Below are 18,686 nucleotides of genomic sequence, written 5' to 3'. Positions count from 1 at the left end.
GTAAAAAGTCATGGGAAAAGTCAGGGCAGAAAGGGAAAGTTCATCTACATTTACAGTATATGTTCCTGCAGAAAAGAAAGACGAGTACACTGCATAAAAAATATAACAGAAAGAAACTAGTTGACAGAAATCATATCAAACTACAAAGCTTTTTAAAATCTCTTATGATACAGTCAACTTCACTATGAGTTCTATGTATAAATATATACACACTCCACCAAAGCCCTAAGAAAAGTAATCTTGGAGCCTGATGGAGTTTATCACCATGCTAAACAAATAGATTGTTTAGGTGTGTGTGTGTGTGTGCGTTGTTAATGGTCTATACACCAGATTGCATTTCCTGATTGTATAGGATGCTTATTCATCAAATTCTTATTCAAAGTCAATTTTCAAGTACATAGACTGTACAGTTTAGAGACACAATACACACATGATTTACAGAGCCCTCTGGCGTTCTCATATGTTACAGTGCTTTTCTTTACACACACACACACACACACACACACACACACCCTCTCACAAATGCGTGCATAATTTCACACAGATAATTACTGGAATGCTTGGGCAGGATTGTAATTGTTCTGCGGTGCCCACAGAGGCTAAATGTGGGCCCGGTTCATAAACTGATCTCATAAGAGTGACTGGCCGAGTCTTGCTGGATGATGAACACTCACATTCCTTCTCATTCAGACAAAAGGATATGTTCCAAACCAGTGGGGAGGACACAGCTCAAACATGCCAGTATGCATACAACCATATCAAGTATCATCATCAATGTTTCAGTCTTTCATCAGTAACACAGAAATAAAAACAAAACAAAAAAAACTTTTATTCGCTTTGTAACGAATACCAAGCTTTGCTCTAATGATATCGGTGTGAGGAGACTGTAAAACTGAAAAACAGATAGAGGGTGGTAAAGTGCTGCCAAAGAGTTAAAACACACACACACATACACACACACACACACACAAACACACACACACACACTGAAGTGCTACAGCAGTTTCAGACACCAGGGAAAGAAAACACACACACACACACTCCTCAATACAGTTTCTTCTCTTTCAATACAGCACTAAGGGAATATTACGCAACAGGACTCCTGATTTCACAGGATAATGATAAAGCAAAAGATAAAATTGATTTTTGACTTAACAGTTATCCAAAGATACGGGAGAACTGCAATACTGTAGCATGAACCCTCTGATGGGTGACAAAACAGGATTTGTATTGTTAGTAAACATGCTAAAACAGCCACTTCATGTCTTGCTTCATAAACTACCATAAAGAATCCCAGGGAGACAGAGCAAAAGTGAATCACATGGATGTGTGATCCGAGCTGTGACCTGTGACAGTGGTGGGGTGTAAGAGCGAGGTGTGCTTTGGTCCTTCGGTGAAAGCCCTCAGAGGCTAAGACAGCAGGACGCTAACAACAGACCTGTTGACAATGTATTTTTTCACAGGCTGACTCAGCTCTTCAGAGGGTAACTATGCTTAGGAGAGTCTGTCGTGGTGTAAGGAATCTGGGATAGAGAGAGAGAGAGAGAGAGAGAGAGAGAGAGAGAGAGAGAGAGAGAAGAGGAACACTTGACTATTGTCGGCGCCTGGTTGTCTGGAGTGTTTAGCTAGCGTATAAACAGCAGTATTGCTAACTGGTGCATGATGAGTGCCGTCAGCCTACACTCAGACAAGCTCATGCTCTGTCTGTGTGTGGGAGGGGAAGGGGGGGGGGGGGGGGGGGGGGTGGGGGGGGGGGGGTGGGGGGCGGTTGCTGAGTGTGACAGAATCGTAGAAAGACTCCGCGGTTGTTTTTTCAGCCTTAATCATCATCTGGCACTGAACAGCACTAGAAGCCTGGTCTGCTACATTTGATGTGACACGCAGGGTTTACGTGTGCGTTAAACCAATCCAAACATCTAAACTACAGCGCTGTAGCAACAGTCTTTGACACACAGCACTGAGTGAATCAGTTAACAAAACTTCAGCTGCTGACAAACTCCACAGCACGGCGTGAGCAGTGAGCATAAACTGACTGTGTGATTGAGACTTGTCCGTGTGAGTCTTATCCCTGTCAGACTAGATACGAAACCTGCCTACAGAATCTGCTTTAACATTTCATCATTTGGCTGGCTGCTTCATTTCCTTCCAGCATAACATACAAAGCTTGATAAACTAAAAATGGAGAGAATATCGAAGAGAAAAAGAAACTTTAAAATGTAATGGTAAAAATATGTACAAAATACATGACAGAACATCACTGAAATCAGCAGAAAAACTCTGCCCCAGCGTTGTGATTATCTGTGTAACTCATCTAAAGAATTGGCCGTGAAATAAATAAAATGAAACTTTGATACATAGCCCTTCACTGTTAACTGACAGCGAGCATCTGGCTGAGGCAGGAGCTGGGATTTTTTTTCTTTAGCGCCACCTGCTGATAAACAATAAAATTAAGACATTAGCTCATCCTTTCTGCTGACCAGTTTGGCCAGACAAATGGAGAGCTCAACACCGGGTGTGTGAGGACTTCAGAGTGAGTGACTACTTAGGCCAACCAATCAAAATACAAGCTTTCAGTGCCCTCCAGCAACAGAAAGTCTAAGGACCACAGCAGTCGTAACACGGCTGAGGAAGCAGATTTGGGATGTAAAAATGTTAAAAGAATCATGTATATCTAAAAAAGAAAACAAAAGAGAAAAATTAAAAGCTCTCCCCCTTCCTACAGTATACAGACAATCAATCCTGCCCTCTCAAATTCATTGAAATTTTAAAAATTTGTTGCAAAAAAGAAACCGAAATCACTGACAGAGAGAGAGAGAGAGAGGCAGAGGCAGAATTTGGGGAAAGGATGGGGGGAAATGCACAGGCAGCCAGTGTGTGTCAGTCTATCAGTAGTGTGTGACAGGGTGAAGGCAGCAGGCTGGAAGGGGGTGCTTAGAGTTGGGAGTCAGCCCCCAGACTGTTGAGCTCCTCTGGGGAGTGCTTTTCCACCCCTGCGGCCGCCGACTGACGGAAACCCGCCGAGATCTCATCAAACGTTCGGCCCTTGGTCTCAGGGACCCTGAAGTAGGTGAAGATGAAGAACCCCAGGAGGAGAATGGTGAAGATGATGAAGACATAAGGACCACACAACTCCTGAGAGAGAGAGAGAGAGAGAGAGAGAGAGAGAGAGAGAGAGAGAGAGAAATGAGCATGTGTGACAAACAAGGATTAAAACTCAATATACATTCAAAGAGATAATAAACACAATGGACATTCACTGGTCAAAACCTCATGGTGCAGAGGAATGAATGGAATGTGTGATTGAGCGTGGAGGTCAGAGGACACTCTGTGCAGCAGGGTCAGTCTGTGAAGAGCAGAGCTTTACAACTCTGAAATGTGTTCTGCTGTTCAGTTCAATCTTTTCACACACAGCTACACTCAGAGTGAAACCAGTCCCACCCCAGGCAGCCTGCTCCCTCTCTCACCTCCACATACTGGAAACACATGCCCACTATGAAGTTGGCCGTCCAGTTGGAGAAGCCGGCGACGGCGACGGCAGACGGCCGCGGGCCCTGGCTGAACAGTTCTGCCACAATGAACCAAGGGATAGGGGCCTGGCCCGATTTCAAAGAACGCAACGAAGGCAAAGATAGCCACTATACTCAAATACGACATCCACTTCACCTGATCCTGTGGGTGGGGCAAATATTAAATATTATAAACATGAAATAAAATAAACTATTAATTAATTATTAAACATCAAACACGGAATGCAGAAAAACACACATCCTGCTACAATACAAACACTCACCCAATTCATTTATTGTGTGTGCATGTGTGTGTGTGTGTGTGTGTGTGTGTGACATACCAGCAGGGCCATAGCGATGGTCATTAGAACAGCAGATCCAGCCATGCCCAGTAAACCCACTAAATGTAGAGTCCTGCGTCCAGCTCTCTCCACTACAAACAACTAAACAGGCCAGACAGACAGAGACAGGTTCACTCTGACTCTTAAGTGTATTGCATATCTGTCTATGAGAGAGAGAATGTTGTCTGTCTCACCGACACCACGGTGAAAGCCGTGTTGACCACTCCAGCGCCAATGGTGGCGTAGACCGGCTGTGGCACTTCAGCCTTCTCAAAGATACTGGTTGAGTAATAAAATACCTGTGGGAAGAGCAACACTCACAGTCACCTTACAGCCACCAATAAATCCAACAACTCTGTGTGTGTGTGTGTGTGTGTGTGTGTGTGCATGTGTGTTGACTCACGGCGTTGATGCCAGACAGCTGCTGAGAGAGCTGGAGTGTGATGGCAATGACAAGTGGCTGGCGGTACAGTGGTGAACGGAAAAGTTCTAGAATGGTCACTTTCTTCTCTCTTGACATCTGCCTGCTCTCCTCCTTCATCTCCTTCATGTCAGCAGTCACATCTGTCGTCTTGCGCAGTTTTTTAAGCACTGCACAGAACACACAGCTCCTCAGTAACACACTCTAACAGACCTCCTCACATCTCCTCACTAACACACTCTAACAGACCTCCTAACATCTCCTCACTGACAAACTGACTGACACACTCTAACAGACCTCCTCACATCTCCTCACTGACAAACTAACTAACACACTCTAACAGACCCCCTCACGCTTGCTTTGGAGCAATGCGAAACACTCTTCTTTACAATGTTTTGTTTAAGTTGTTAAAAATCATGTAAAAAGCTAATGCAACTGACTAAAACCTGTGGAGCTCATACAGGTGACTGTGCGCGAGAGCACAGAGATGTGACACAGACAGTTGTGTGAGTGTGTGTCTGGGGAGAGAACTCACCGGCCTTTGCTTTGTTCTCTTCGTTGCGGTTGATGAGAAGGAAACGGGGGCTTTCGGGGCAGAGGGGCAGAAGGATACACTGGAGCAGAGCTGGGATGAAAGTGAATCCCAGCAAGAAAGGCCAGAGAGTCCGGTTTCCCATGATAGACTCAAGTCCAAACACCTACACAACACACACACACACACACACACACACACACACACACACACACACACACAATCATTAACCTTGTCAACTCTCACAGTATTACCATTATAATATGATTTACTAAATTAGAACATTATTTTACTTATCACAATATTCATAATTCTAATATAGTTTAATCAAGATATAATCTTAAATTGCCTCTATGCTCTCTCCTGTCCCAACCCCTAGTTTTCCATGTCTTATTGATATTCTTACTGCCTGATTCTGTTTGACTTCACTATGCAGGTGTCCTAAGTGAAACAGTTCAGGGCACTGTGAAGTCTCTCTGTGTTTGACTGCCATGTCTGAGAAAACGCTGCTGTCAACATCATTACCTGAGCGATGAGGATGCCAACAACGATGCCCAGCTGGTGAAGGGTACCCAAAGCTCCTCTCAGGGCAGTGGGTGCCACCTCACCCACGTACATGGGCACAAAGCCAGTGGACAGGCCAGAGTAGAGCCCTATGACAAAACGGCCAATGATTAACATTTCCCACGATCCACCCATCTTTGAAAAGCCCATGAGCGCAGCAGCCAGGAAGGCAAGAACATTAACCATGAGCATGGAGTTCCTCCTGTGAACAGTGAGAGAGAGAGAGAGAGAGAGAGAGAGAGAGAGAGAGAGAGAGAATATTGTGTTAGTTTTGTATCATATTACCTCTGTCATTATTTTTGTTAGTTTTATGTCAACAATATAGAAGATGTTCATGTGCCTTTTTTATGCGGAGTTGTGGAAAAACTGTACCTTACACACACATTTCAAACATCAAGTCTGTGATGAGTTTGTGTGTGTTGGATTGCCCTTAACACAACACACACTACCCACGACAGGGAATTCACCTGCCAAAGCGGTTGACAAAGAGTCCAACAGAGAAGGAACCGATAATGCCTCCCACAGAGAAGATGGCCACAGCGACGGACCACAGGGACGTGAGGGAGCTTTTGGTGATGGGCTCCTCATAGCGGTCAAACCACGTCTCGTTAAGGAATGTCTCAATGATCTGTTAAAACACACACATATACACACACAAGGTCAACCCTATAATAATCAAACACTCACACACTCACTCAAACCATCAACAGAGAGTCTGCTTCAACAGACAAACTCCCTCAGCTTAAAGACACCCTGCTCTATGAATCTCTCCTTATCACAGTGCATTTATTCAATAAACCATAAATACACTTAGTCATTTAAAGCATTCACATCTTCATTCACATGGCTTGTTCATTTGCATTTGCATTTTTCATTGTAAACATGAATATTAAATTATTCCTTTCAGATGCTGCCTTTTCTGATCAGCTTGTGTTATCAGCATTTGGCCAGTAGATGGCAGTAGGTAATGAAATTCAGGGCTCTATGGTTGAGATCACAGAAGGTGGGCTGAGGCTGGAAGAAGGTTGGTGAAGTGGTCTGCTATCTGCTAGCTAAGCTGATCTTTGGTCTGCTATTGCTCACAGAGAGCCAATTAAGTGTCTGGAAGAACCAATAATGTGCTTTTCCTCTTTCTGACATGGCAATTTCGACAAACACTAAAGCAGCCTGCAGGACAGCCAGGTTCAGAGATGCTGAGACCCTTTATCAGTGTGTGTGCGTGGGCATGTTTTGGCATTTTTGAGGGGACCAAAAGTCTCTACTAAGATAGCATAATCTGACAAAAAGTTCCTGGTGGGGACCAAATGCTGGTCCCCACTAGGACAAAAACGTTTTTTAAACTATATTGCTGTTACTGATAAAACAAACAGGTGTCAAAACATTTCTTTGTTGAAGGTTAAGGTTAGGCTTAGGGTTAGGGTGTAGGGATAGGTTAGTATTCTTTAGTTACAGGATAATGGGAGTAAATGGGAAGTCCCCAATAGGATATCAAAACAAATATGTGTGTGTGTGACAAACAGTGACGCCCTTTATCAGAGTGTGTGTGTGTGTGTGACTGTGGATCACTGTGTGTGTGCGCGCCAGTTTTTCTCTGAATCCAGTCACTGTGCTAACCTCACCACACAAAACTCTGGATGGTCACAGATCCTTCCCTAGGCCAGACCTCAGTGTGTCTGATTCATTTACCGAGGCACACTGATCAGTCAGAGAGAACTGGCTGAATGATTAGTGAGTGCTGGCAGGGGTGACTTGTCCTGTCTCGGGAGCACTGTGTGAGAGTGAATAAAACCATGGTTCTGGTGACTGGCCCGGACTGGGCTTTAAGTATGGATATTACAATAAAATGCTTCTTTAGCTGAATTGGAGACCAAATATCCTTGTGTGTGCGTGTGTGTGTGTTTGACATTGGCTTTTGCTCTAAGCAGAGCTTCCCAGATTAGATTACTACTTCAAGGTAACCCTCTGCCTCTCACACACACACACACACAAATACACACACACACATAATCTCAGTCAAGCTTTTATCATGCTTTGACTCAGATAGTCCTCTTAAGAAAACTGTACTTACTTCCCTTAAACCGACACTCACACTAACATACTAACACCTGACAACAGGCCTTCTATACACACACACACACACACACACACACAATCAACCCTGCTAACAAAACCATCTTTACTGCCCTTAAGCAGACACTCACTCTAACATACTAACACCTGCATACAACAGGCCTTACACACACACACACACACACACACACAATCAACCCTGCTCACTCTGTACCTACAGTGCTGTTTCAACAGGTGTAACCTGTTCCTGACCTGACATATACATTCTGCAACCATCAAAACTTTTTCCTCTTTCTTTGGCCAAGAATTTCAATGGTTACACAATCAACCACCTTTGGCCTAAATACTTGTCACTTGTTAGCATGGTTACCTCCACACCTTCATTTGTTTAAGCCTTCCAAAGGCAGAGTGTGAGGAGGCTAATTGACGCAGAATGAGATTTCAGTCTACATTTGCAGAATTACCAGAATGGCATTTCTGTCTCGGAAAACTGGCAGTTGGTTTTCACCTGTCTCTGTCCTCTCTCAGTGGGCCTCATTCACCAACCGTTCTTAAGAAGATATTTGTTCTTAAAACCCACTTACACAGTTTTCTGAAATTTGCCAATGTTTTCTCATTTGGGATTTGTTCTTAGGTAAGACCACAGAGTCTACACACACTCAAGAGCACACTTACTCACATTTGAGTGCTGACATGTTTGTGCAAAATAATTGTTTATTGCATTTTCTTCAATTCTACAGTTGTATAATATTATAGGATTTAAATTACAACAATATTTTTTATCATTTATAATATTTTTTAATAATTATTTTACAAGGCATTATGGTCTTTTAAAATAAATAAATTCAACACTAACACTTCATGTAACACTCCAAAATGTACTTCATATTTATTCATACTTTTGTACAATGAACAAAAAGTCCAAAATGAGAATATAACAGTTGATGGAGGCTGTCATAAGTGAGCAGCAGTTTTACACACACTGCTTATGGGTTATCTCATTCTGAAACCAGACAGGTCGTAAAGCAGGTGTGTGAGAATCAGTCAGAGATATTGGTGATTGAGGCCCAGTGTCACACCCTCAGCATGAGCAGGACGGACTGCGCCCATGTTGCTTTATTTTTCCTTCAAAAAGATTTCAGAATAAAAAGTGTAAAAACAGCCAGCTTCTTACTTCACTGCAGTTGCCTTACACAGGCCAGGTGCTTATAACTGTGCTCAGTGTTAGAGCACAAACAGCAGGCCAGTGTGTCAACTAGCAAAGCCCTTTTCATACCAGTCTCCACTCGCTCCCTGCATTTGAGAGCTCTGTGTGTGTGTGTGTGCATGTCTGTGTGTGTGTGTGGACGTGTGCGTGTGTGCATGTGTCTCTCTATGTCTGCGTGTGTCTGTGAGTGTGTGTGTTTGAGTATGTATATGAGTGTGCACACGTGTTTGTGAATGAATGTGAGTATTTCAGAGTGTGCGTAGGTGTGTGTGTGTGTGTGTGGCTGTGGACTGGGTTACTGGTCTAACGAAGAGCTCACGCGCAGTGCTGTGGACTGGGTTACTGGTCTGATGAAGTTCACATACAGGGCTGTGGACTGGGTTACTGGTCTGATGAAGAGCTCAAACACAGGGCTGTGGACTGGGCAGTGTGATGAAGCAATAACATGATTCCTGACAGATGAGTATCAGTAGACAGCTGCAGCTGTATATCAGTGTGTCCCATACACTGACAGCAGTGTCTAAATAGGTCAAAGGTAAACAGAAAAGGGCAACATAGACAGAGGCAGCTGTATAAAGCCTGTCCAATACAAAAGCACAACTTCCGGCTAAACCTTGAGAACAGGTCCACTGTTTAACTCAGTATACCACTGATTCGGTCATCACACCACTGCACCACTATAACACCGCAATCAGAAATATGGACAGCTTTTTAAAGGTTTGGCTAATCTGACTAATCTTAAGAAGATGACTGAGCATAAATTAGTGTCACATTATCCTGTATTTCATCAGGTCTGAGTTTCTGAGAACACACAGGCATCCACACACAGTACTCGCGTACAGAACCAACAGAGCCTGGTTTCCCTGCAGTTGTCCACTCTGCTCTCCATAACTTACTTACTTTCCCACTAAGTCCTAATCACAACTCAGAAAATTCCTCCTCTGAAGGCACAGGGACAGTTACTTGGCAAAGCGGATGGAGTACTAATATTATCTGTCAAATGCGCACACACACACACACCCACACACACACTCACACTCACACACACACACACAGATATACAGAGGGACCAGAACATGTAGATCGTGTGAGGACGGATGACTGTGGGGCCGGAGGAAATAAATATAACTCAGTTCGCGCGCGCGCGTGTGTGTGTGCATGTGTGTGTGTGTGTGTGTGTGTGTGAGTGTGTGTGCACTCACCTTTTGAGGGGCGTTGATGACGCCAGTGTTGTATCCAAACTGCAGTGAGCCAATCACAGCAGTTCCCACAGCCAACAGCAATGGTAAAGTCACTTTCTGAAAGAGGGGTAAGGAAAAAAAACACTTTCACTTTCCACTCAAACATTACACAACAAACTTTCCACATATAACATTACACATGACATACAGAGTTAGATTAACCGTTCTGTCACAGTCTGTCACACAATACAAGGATTTTAACACCAGACCTAAACTTCACAGTAATAATGTCATTTATGTTAGAGTACACTACCACAAAGAATATTTGAGAAGAATATATTTGTTTTTGTAAAAACTTGACTTCAATAAGAAGTACTCTAGATGATTTCATGCGTGAAAACTATTTTAGGAACTCATGCTTGAGGACTAGGCTATTTTATGCAATGTAAATACAACCTTAGGTATTTAGGTACATTCTTTATTTTCAAAAATAACTGACATTTAATTTGTTGTACTTATTTTTAAAAAGTGTGTTTAAACGCATTTTTTCCCTCTTCTGCAAGTAAGTAAGGAGCTAAAGGAGCAAGATTTTCACTCATTTTAAGTAGACAGGTATGGGCTGAACTGATCCCAGATCAGTGTTACTGACACTGTATTTGACTGTGAGACTGGCAGGAGGTGCTGTTGCACTCAGATGCCTGTGCTGGTTCCTGGTTACCTGGTCCTTGGAGGTCCAAACATGGCCTGAGAGGTGTACTCCCACCAGGGATGGCCTCTACCACACTTTTTTTCCACATGCCAACAAACCCCAACAAACCACAACAGACCACAACCAACAGGCCTGGCACTGAAGCCTGTCTTTAATTCAGCCAATGTCACGCAGGCCCTGGGGTCACGGAATGGCAGCAGGACAGTTTTGTCTCCACTCCTCAGACAATGAGACATGCTGACCGTGGGCCATTGCTTTGCGGGTAGGGTGCAGGCAGGGCTTTCTAAATGTTTCAGGCACTACTGAAGAGTCACAGAGTCGACAAAACCTTTTCATCATACAAGATCATTTGCAAGGCTGTATCAAGGGACAGTCATTCACGTCACAGGCACTATTTAACAACCAATGATCAACAGGACAGAAAAAAAACCCTAAACAAATGCAGGATTAAAGTGAGGAGAACAGTGAAATCACTGAACCTCTGTGTAAAACAGTTGATCATTTATGATAGCTAGTATCTTATTGGCTATGTCTAAAATAAAGACTTTTGGCCGTGTGGACAAAAAAAAGTTGTGAGGCAGAGAAGAAGCTGTCATTTCAGGGCTCTCCGTGTGTCTTTAAAAGGAATGTTCTCTTTTCATACACAGCTCTTTGGCAAACTACATCTACAGGCAATTACAAACAGATGCCTGATCATGTGTAGAGTTTCTATGACTCTCTTAGTTCTCCATTTCTTCCTCTCTTGGCATGAGGTGGGGGGGAGAGAGAGGCGGTTTTGGAAAAAGCGAGTTTATGTTCGTCATTCTTGATATTTGAGTCAGAAGCAGAACAGTCCACATATGGACCGTTTTATGTGAGGAGGTTGTTTGAGGCTGTGGACACTCCCCCCCCCCCCTGCTGCTTTAACAGCCAATCAGAATGCATGTTTGAAAATGGGCAGGGTCAGTGAGTGCATGGCTGGTTTGTTTTAACCAGCCCCACAAAGGATGTGACCACAAACACACACTACACACACACACACACACACACACACACACACCAACACGCCAAAGGGATGCTGTAAGAGCAGTAGAGAGAACTTTAAAGGAACACTACTTCCTTAAATGCCTGTATGTAACTTTTTAAAACGATATGCCATAAACACGTTGCAGCTGGGCAAATAAGCTCACCTTCCGTAATTCATAATGTCAACTCTTGTCAAGGTCAATGAGAGTGGAATTTCCTGTGAAATCTAACTTACTACACAATACAACACACCCTTCCTTCTTTGGACAAGCACGTTAAGCCGTCCTGCTTCCAGAGGCAGTCCACATCTGTCTCTGAATATGGAATTTTCAGCTCCTCTCTCGCTCACACAGGACAAAGCTATGCACAGCAAAGACATATTTCTCGCTTAACGTCTGTGTCCCTCTAACCCTCATACTGCCAGGAAATTCTTTCTCCTAACGTAGGCTATATCTATATCAAACAAAGCATTAGGAAATGTATGGAGCATTCCCTCACACACCCACACACACACAGAGTCAATGCAAAAAAGGAGAGGGCACAATGTAGGAGATACACCTCTCCTGGCCCCTAATATATCTCCTCAGAATCTGAAATATAAACACAGTCTTACACATGGCCCTCACACAGCATGTGACTCGCTGACGTCCTCACACACACACACACACACACACACACACCGCACATTCCGATAACATTGCATGGTGGGGCAGGGTTTGGATGTGGGTCAGGCAGTCTTGTGGTGCCTATTTCTGCGTCCTGTCAGTATTATTTAACACTTATACAGGGGCATTTCTCGCCCTTCCTCCCTGTCCTAATGGCATGCCTGTCAATCAGATCATATACACTCCTCAGTCATGTGACGATCTTGTCTTACACATAATTCAAAAAAACCTTTTTCCCTGCACCAGAGGAGGTTAGCTCAGTTTCCCCTTGTCCAGTTTAGTTAACTGAAGTAAAAGACCAGCTCTTCTTCTGCCTCTGTTTCTAATGTGTCATGCTAACAGTACTAACTCTTTAGGGATGTTCAAATTGATGAAACAGGTGTGATGTTGGCTGTGTTTATGTGGTTATATGAATGAATTTATGTCCATTTCTGACAATTCATTTCAGCAACATAAGCAGAAATAAATAAATAAATGTCAGTCAACCAAGTCATACCACTAGCTCATTCTGCTGCCAAAAGTGGCTGGGGAGGAAGCTCCTCCCACCCACAGAGAGACAGGCTGGTGTGTTGTGTGGAGTTTTGCTCAGTCAGAGTGACACAGGAGTGTTTCTCTCTTTCTGAGAATCAGACTATCCTGCCATGAGCTGAGCCCTTGTGTGTCCCTCTTATCAAATACTAACAATTAAATCCAGCATGTGAGTGTGCACACACCCATGTGTATTTTTCCAATTTCAGCCTCACAATAAAAAAAAAAAAGAAATGCGGTTAAATGATTCCCATAACCCTTCAGATAGGCTTGTAATACACTGGGCAGACAGTGAGTGTGTTTGCTCTGAAGTGAGACTCATTGGAGGCAGTAAAACCTCTTCACCAGGATGACACTGTCTGCTGGCATGTTCTTGAGTAAACACACTTTTCATTACGACCCAGTGGTGAGGTAAATGGGCGAACGGTAAGGAAGAAACGCACTAGTGCTGTGAAACTAAACAGAGATAAACACACAATCAGGAACACGCCTACCGTACCAGGTCTTGTGACAAAGGAGAACCTGTTTAGTGACTGAGCCAGGCTGGAGGGCTGGGCCTTGTGTGTGTGTGTGTGTGACATCCAAGCCATGCCACGCTACACATATGGAATGAACAGCAATCTCCATTTCAGACAAACACAAGTTCCCGTCATTTTCTTTGTCAGCTCTGACTTCTAACTGCACTGGATCAGTTACCCCCCATCCCCCTCCACACACACACACACACTCTCTCATACACACACACACACACACACACACACACACACACACAGGAGGAAACTGCACATAAACAAACAGACTGGGTTTTACTTGACTTCCGTGATGAACTGCATTGTGAGGGACAGAGCATTAGTTAAGTTTTCTGTTACCGTGGACTCACAAAGCCCCTCAACCAACAATCTGCTCTGCACATGAAAACCGTAAGCAGACCCTGGTAACATCACACAAACAACGACACACACAAACAGCCTGCACAACACTCGACAACATCCTGTCATCAAACAACAAAATGGCTTCCTGCAGCAAAACAAGAAAGAAAAAGAGAAAAACTGAGAGTAGCACTGAGACAGGGGCTGGCTGATCCCAGATTTCTGGGCCTGATGCCATCGATGGGCTTTTTAGCATTACATTTTTAAGATTTTAGTCCTACAGTTAGTTAAACAGATCTGGCAGATCTGGGGGAGTTCATGCTATAGCTTCATACATTATGTGTGTAGTTTATCACCTGCTGCCTGTATAGATTGGTAGGTTCATTTAAACTGAGCTTTGCTCCATGTGAGGACCATAACACTATAACAGTGGTCACTGTATGACCATGACGTTAGCAGAGGCAAATAAAACATTTGAATGCCTTGGGTTAACCCGCGGGGCATGTTTACCCGTTGTGAAGTTATAATGTAGTTGTTCCTGGAAACAGTGGGAAGTGATGTGTATATACAAACAAACAAAGTGTTTTATGCAAAAGCTAAGGATATTGGCCATAACAGACTACTGCTAACAAAAAAGTGCTAGCATAACCATGGCAAGCCTCACTTACTGTGAAGACAGCGGACAGCGAGTTAAGGCACAGCGGACAGCGAGTTAAGGCACAGCGGACAGCGAGTTAAGGCACAGCGGACAGTGAGTTAAGACACAGCGGACAGCGAGTTAAGGCACAGCGGACAGTGAGTTAAGGCACACGGCTTACTTGACTCTTATTACTTTACATACACACAGGTGACTGCCGGGCTGCTCATAGATTAATGATGATCAATTTAAAAACCTGTATAGAAATCAATGTACCACATGAGCACATTTAATAAACGGGTAGGTGCAAGTGGCAGTGAGACACAATAGCGCTGTCCGTCAGATCCATTACAGATAACCCTGTGGGCGAAATGTCATGAAATGTTTCATGTTTGGGACCAAATCTATGCCCAATCTCTTGGAGGCCTTTCCTGTGCCGGCTGAGGCGGCCCTGTGGTCTCTCAGCTAAAACAGTAAGCACAGTGGCCTTTATGCATGAGGGACAAGCAAAAGAACAATTTTCTATTGCAATCAAAAGCCTTTGTTCTGTTCACAATTCTTCACCAAAAACACTGAAACACCAGCAACACAACCATGTGGTGAGGTGAGCACGTGCACACACACACACACACACTCACACACACGCACACACAGTAAGAAGTACAGCAGTGTGCTGACTCAGGCCTGTAAAGCTGGTCGACAAGTTAAGTTTTCCCCCTGCTCAGGCTCAGTGCCACTGTCTCCTCCCAGACTGTGGCTGGCTCTTCCAGAGTGCTACACTCTTACAGTCACGTCCATGGCTCCCAGGGCATCTGCTCTCTGTGGCCTACGGTTTCACAGGGGAACCTGAGAAAGCCCGCTGTCTTACTGAATGACTCAGCCTGCCGGCACTGTCATATGACTTAACCAAGCCAGGATGTTCACATGAGCTAAACAAGCCAGTCCATCACACTGCGTATGCGTCACTGTGTAGTTAGGCCAGCTTTCAGAGAGTTTATATTTAATTCACACATCAACGCTACATGGTCTAAACAAGTGTGGATTTTATGGCCGAGCCTCCACGCAGTTTTAGTGCTAATGTAAATCAACATTCACAAGCGTAAAAGAAACTCTGAGAGCACAGGCAAAACAGTGACCTGTTGTAGTTATTATCTCACATAATTGTGACAGTGAGGGTGTTAGCAGAAATTAAATAAATCTGAGATGACCTGTAGGCTACTGCAGCAGATTCTGAAAGGATAAACAGTGAGTTGAAAACATAACCGTCTGTACAGAAGAGCTGTTAGACTGTGTCTCTATTTACAGCCAGTGACCTTCACATTTACACTGACCTGACCGTCTGTGTCACGTGACAAAACACACAGTGTGTAAGTAAAGGCTTCTAGTACACACAGTACGTGACCAAAGCCGTGTACAGCATCTTTGATACTAAATCCATCAAACACACTCAACAGTTCCCTCAGCCAGCACACCAGCAAACCTGTCCTGTAAATTACTACACCCAGACTGGGCTGTAAAACACCAGTTAATGTCTGTGGGTCAGAGAGAATACTTATGTCAACTTAAACATTTGACTATCTCACACACACACACACATACACACACACCTCTGGATGTTCTGTGGCTGCCGTTTGCCAAAGGAACTGCATTACAGCTGTTCACCTCTTGATAACACCCACCCCTTCAAAGACATCTCATTAGTCCACATTAGACCCAACTGACACTAACAATGAAGTGTACGCTGAAGGCGCAGTCATGCAGAGGGAGAGAGGAATTGGACCATACTGCTGAAGGCGAAAAAGAGATTAAGTTCTTCCAGGGACTCAGCTGAATGAAAACTCCAGGCTTAATCAAAAGATCCGACTGTCAGATTCTACAGAAATCAAGTTTTCACTGGATGCCAACAACTACGCCTAATCCCAGTAACCTTTTCTTTCCCTCACGCTGCCCCTGTCCAAACACAAAAGAGGTACCTGCTTCACAGCCTGGTCAGGGCCACCATCTCTCAGAGTAAGTCATAGTATGTTTTGCCCTAATTCAGTCTTGTATGGTAAAGAACAATGGAAACCAAGCCATGTCAATGAAAGGTGTTATTTTACTGTGCTGTCAATCATTCTTCAGAGAGGAGTGACACGGAGCTCATCCACCCACGCACTAACACTGATGTATGTACACCTGGCAGGCGAGGGGAAAATCACTTTGAGACAGGTATGCCACTCTGTGCTGTCAAAAGACAACACCCTTTAAAACAAAGAGTTTCTCTTGAGACTGTCAAATCAGTACAAACAATGTGTTTTTCTTGAGACTGTTTTCTTGAGAGCACACCGTAAACAACACTGTGTTTAGTATGGTTCAGTAATGTGTTCAGAGTAGATCTTCAGTAGATCAGTAGATTCAGTGGATCTTCAGAGTTCTCAGAATACACTGAATTTGCATACAATCAAGGGATTTCAGCACGACATTTGCCCTAACACCTAATTCCCACCACCCCCCACACCCCAATTTGCGTCCATATTTGGGGCTCAGGGGCCTGTGGAGGTATGTAAAGCTCAGGCACGAGTGTTTCATTATCAGCACACGCACGTGTGCACTAAGCCGTCTGTATGTGTGGTGAACAACAGTTGACAGTGCTGAACCAAATTCTGCGCACTTTGCAACAGAATAAAAGAATACACAGGGCTGCTGGGAAAAGGGCAGAGCCGTGACCCCGAGGCAGGACCAGAACATTTCCCAGTCTGACCAGACCCCCGAGGCAGGACCAGAACATTTCCCAGTCTGACCAGACCCCCGAGGCAGGACCAGAACATTTCCCAGTCTGACCAGACTGACTGGGGAGTTCTGCTCCCAAAGGCCAGTGCATGAGCAGCCTGAAGTCCCCAAATAAGACTCGACCTTACATACAACAAATAAACTTTGTTTTTTTCAGGACAGAGGTAAACAATCAGAAGGAAAAAGGCAAACAGATAAGCAGTTTTATATTACACTTATTTTGTTTCCAGGGAATGCTTAAACAAAATCATCTAGAAATCAGATTGTGAGGCTTACATTCCCTCTGTCTTTGTACTTTGGTCAGCTGAAAACGTCGTCTGATTAGACACACTTTACTCTAGAAGAAATGCTTCAGAAAAAATTAATGGGAGTATCAGTGTATTTGAAATAGGTACATTTATTCTTACTAGCACATTTGTTCTTCAGGTCCTTCAGTCATCTCTCTATATATCTATCTTTATACCGTTGTTACGGTTGTTACTATGCAGTAATTACTTACCTAACTCCGGTCGTAAGACAATCGGCTAAATTGCATATAAAATAGTTCCACTAGGGAATAATATTAAGACGAGCAAATTTAGAGTAAAAGTGCTTGCCTGATCATCATCTTTAAAATCAGCTAGCAAGTATGTAAAATATTTTAGATATTCACAACAAACCTTTTTGAAACACACTGAACAATATCACGTCACGTTTTAACCTAAATAGAGGATACAGCTGTAGGCCCTTTCACGATAGCTCACGTCGTCTCCACCACGATGCACAAACAGTGACAGACGCTCCCGGCAAAAAAACCCAAATATTCTCCCCAGATAGACCAAGAACCTGTCACACTTTGGCAGCAAGTTCGTTTTCAACATTCACACCTCTTTGCAAGTTTTTGGACGCTCTTTTTAGCTAAATTCCAATGAACAAAACTTTGAAAATTATGCAAAAAATGATACATTACAAACAAGTTTTTCAACTTTTGTATTCACAATTAGATTGCTGTCTGACTATAGTGACAGACCTTAAGTTGGTCGCTTAGAAAAATAGCAGAGAATTATGTTCAAACTTGCTTGTACAACTATTTTCGCTTACCTTGCCGTCCGAATCCATTGAGGTCCCTCAAAATTTAAGCTGACACGGTTGTGACGACGTTAACTGTCGTAATCGTATAATTTCAGTTTCTCTCTCAGTTTAGAAAATGTTTCTCATTACCTCGTGTCACCAGAGGGAAAAACCTTTACTTCAAATAACTTTTAACTCAATTAAATTAATTAAATAATTAATCAAGAGCGTCAGTGTTTTCCTTCTACAACGTCCCAACTGCACTGTTGATGTCTCCCACGATGATTCCTTCTCTTCGCGTTTTTCAGTGATGTTTCACGGCTTCCTCGTGGTAGCCTTCGGTTGTTTCCACTTGTTTAGCCGTTTCGCTGACCGTGCTCGAAATGTGTTCCAGGATGTACTCCAGCCGAATATAAGTTCTTCGGCTTCAATATGTGATTGGCTGACGCAATACTTTAGCACAGTCCTCCTCGGAGGTGTGTGTGGAGGCCTGCTTTCCTGAAGCTGCTCATTGGCTGCGAAACCCCACATATGAGTGACACCAAGGGCTTTAACACGTTACCCTTAAAAAATTGTGCCCAAGGCATTGAAAGAAAACAGAGAACACGACAGAAATATCATATCTCAGGGAG

General features: G+C 43.7%; 1 protein-coding gene across 1 annotated transcript; it reads right to left on the bottom strand.

Moving 5' to 3' along the window:
• Positions 1-1,766: 1,766 nt before the first annotated feature.
• On the bottom strand, positions 1,767-18,428 carry slc2a1b (solute carrier family 2 member 1b). The gene is given in 11 exon segments (XM_030776682.1): positions 1,767-3,132; positions 3,465-3,590; positions 3,592-3,669; positions 3,848-3,949; positions 4,042-4,146; positions 4,251-4,438; positions 4,804-4,966; positions 5,326-5,566; positions 5,832-5,992; positions 9,844-9,939; positions 18,085-18,428. Coding segments are annotated over 11 exon segments (1,479 nt in total). The 5' UTR covers positions 18,103-18,428; the 3' UTR covers positions 1,767-2,931.
• Between the last annotated feature and the right edge of the window lie 258 nt (positions 18,429-18,686).

This window comes from Chanos chanos, chromosome 6 (genome assembly GCF_902362185.1).
Source record: "Chanos chanos chromosome 6, fChaCha1.1, whole genome shotgun sequence".
Taxonomy (NCBI): domain Eukaryota; kingdom Metazoa; phylum Chordata; class Actinopteri; order Gonorynchiformes; family Chanidae; genus Chanos; species Chanos chanos.
This window is presented reverse-complemented; position numbering and strand designations above follow the sequence as displayed.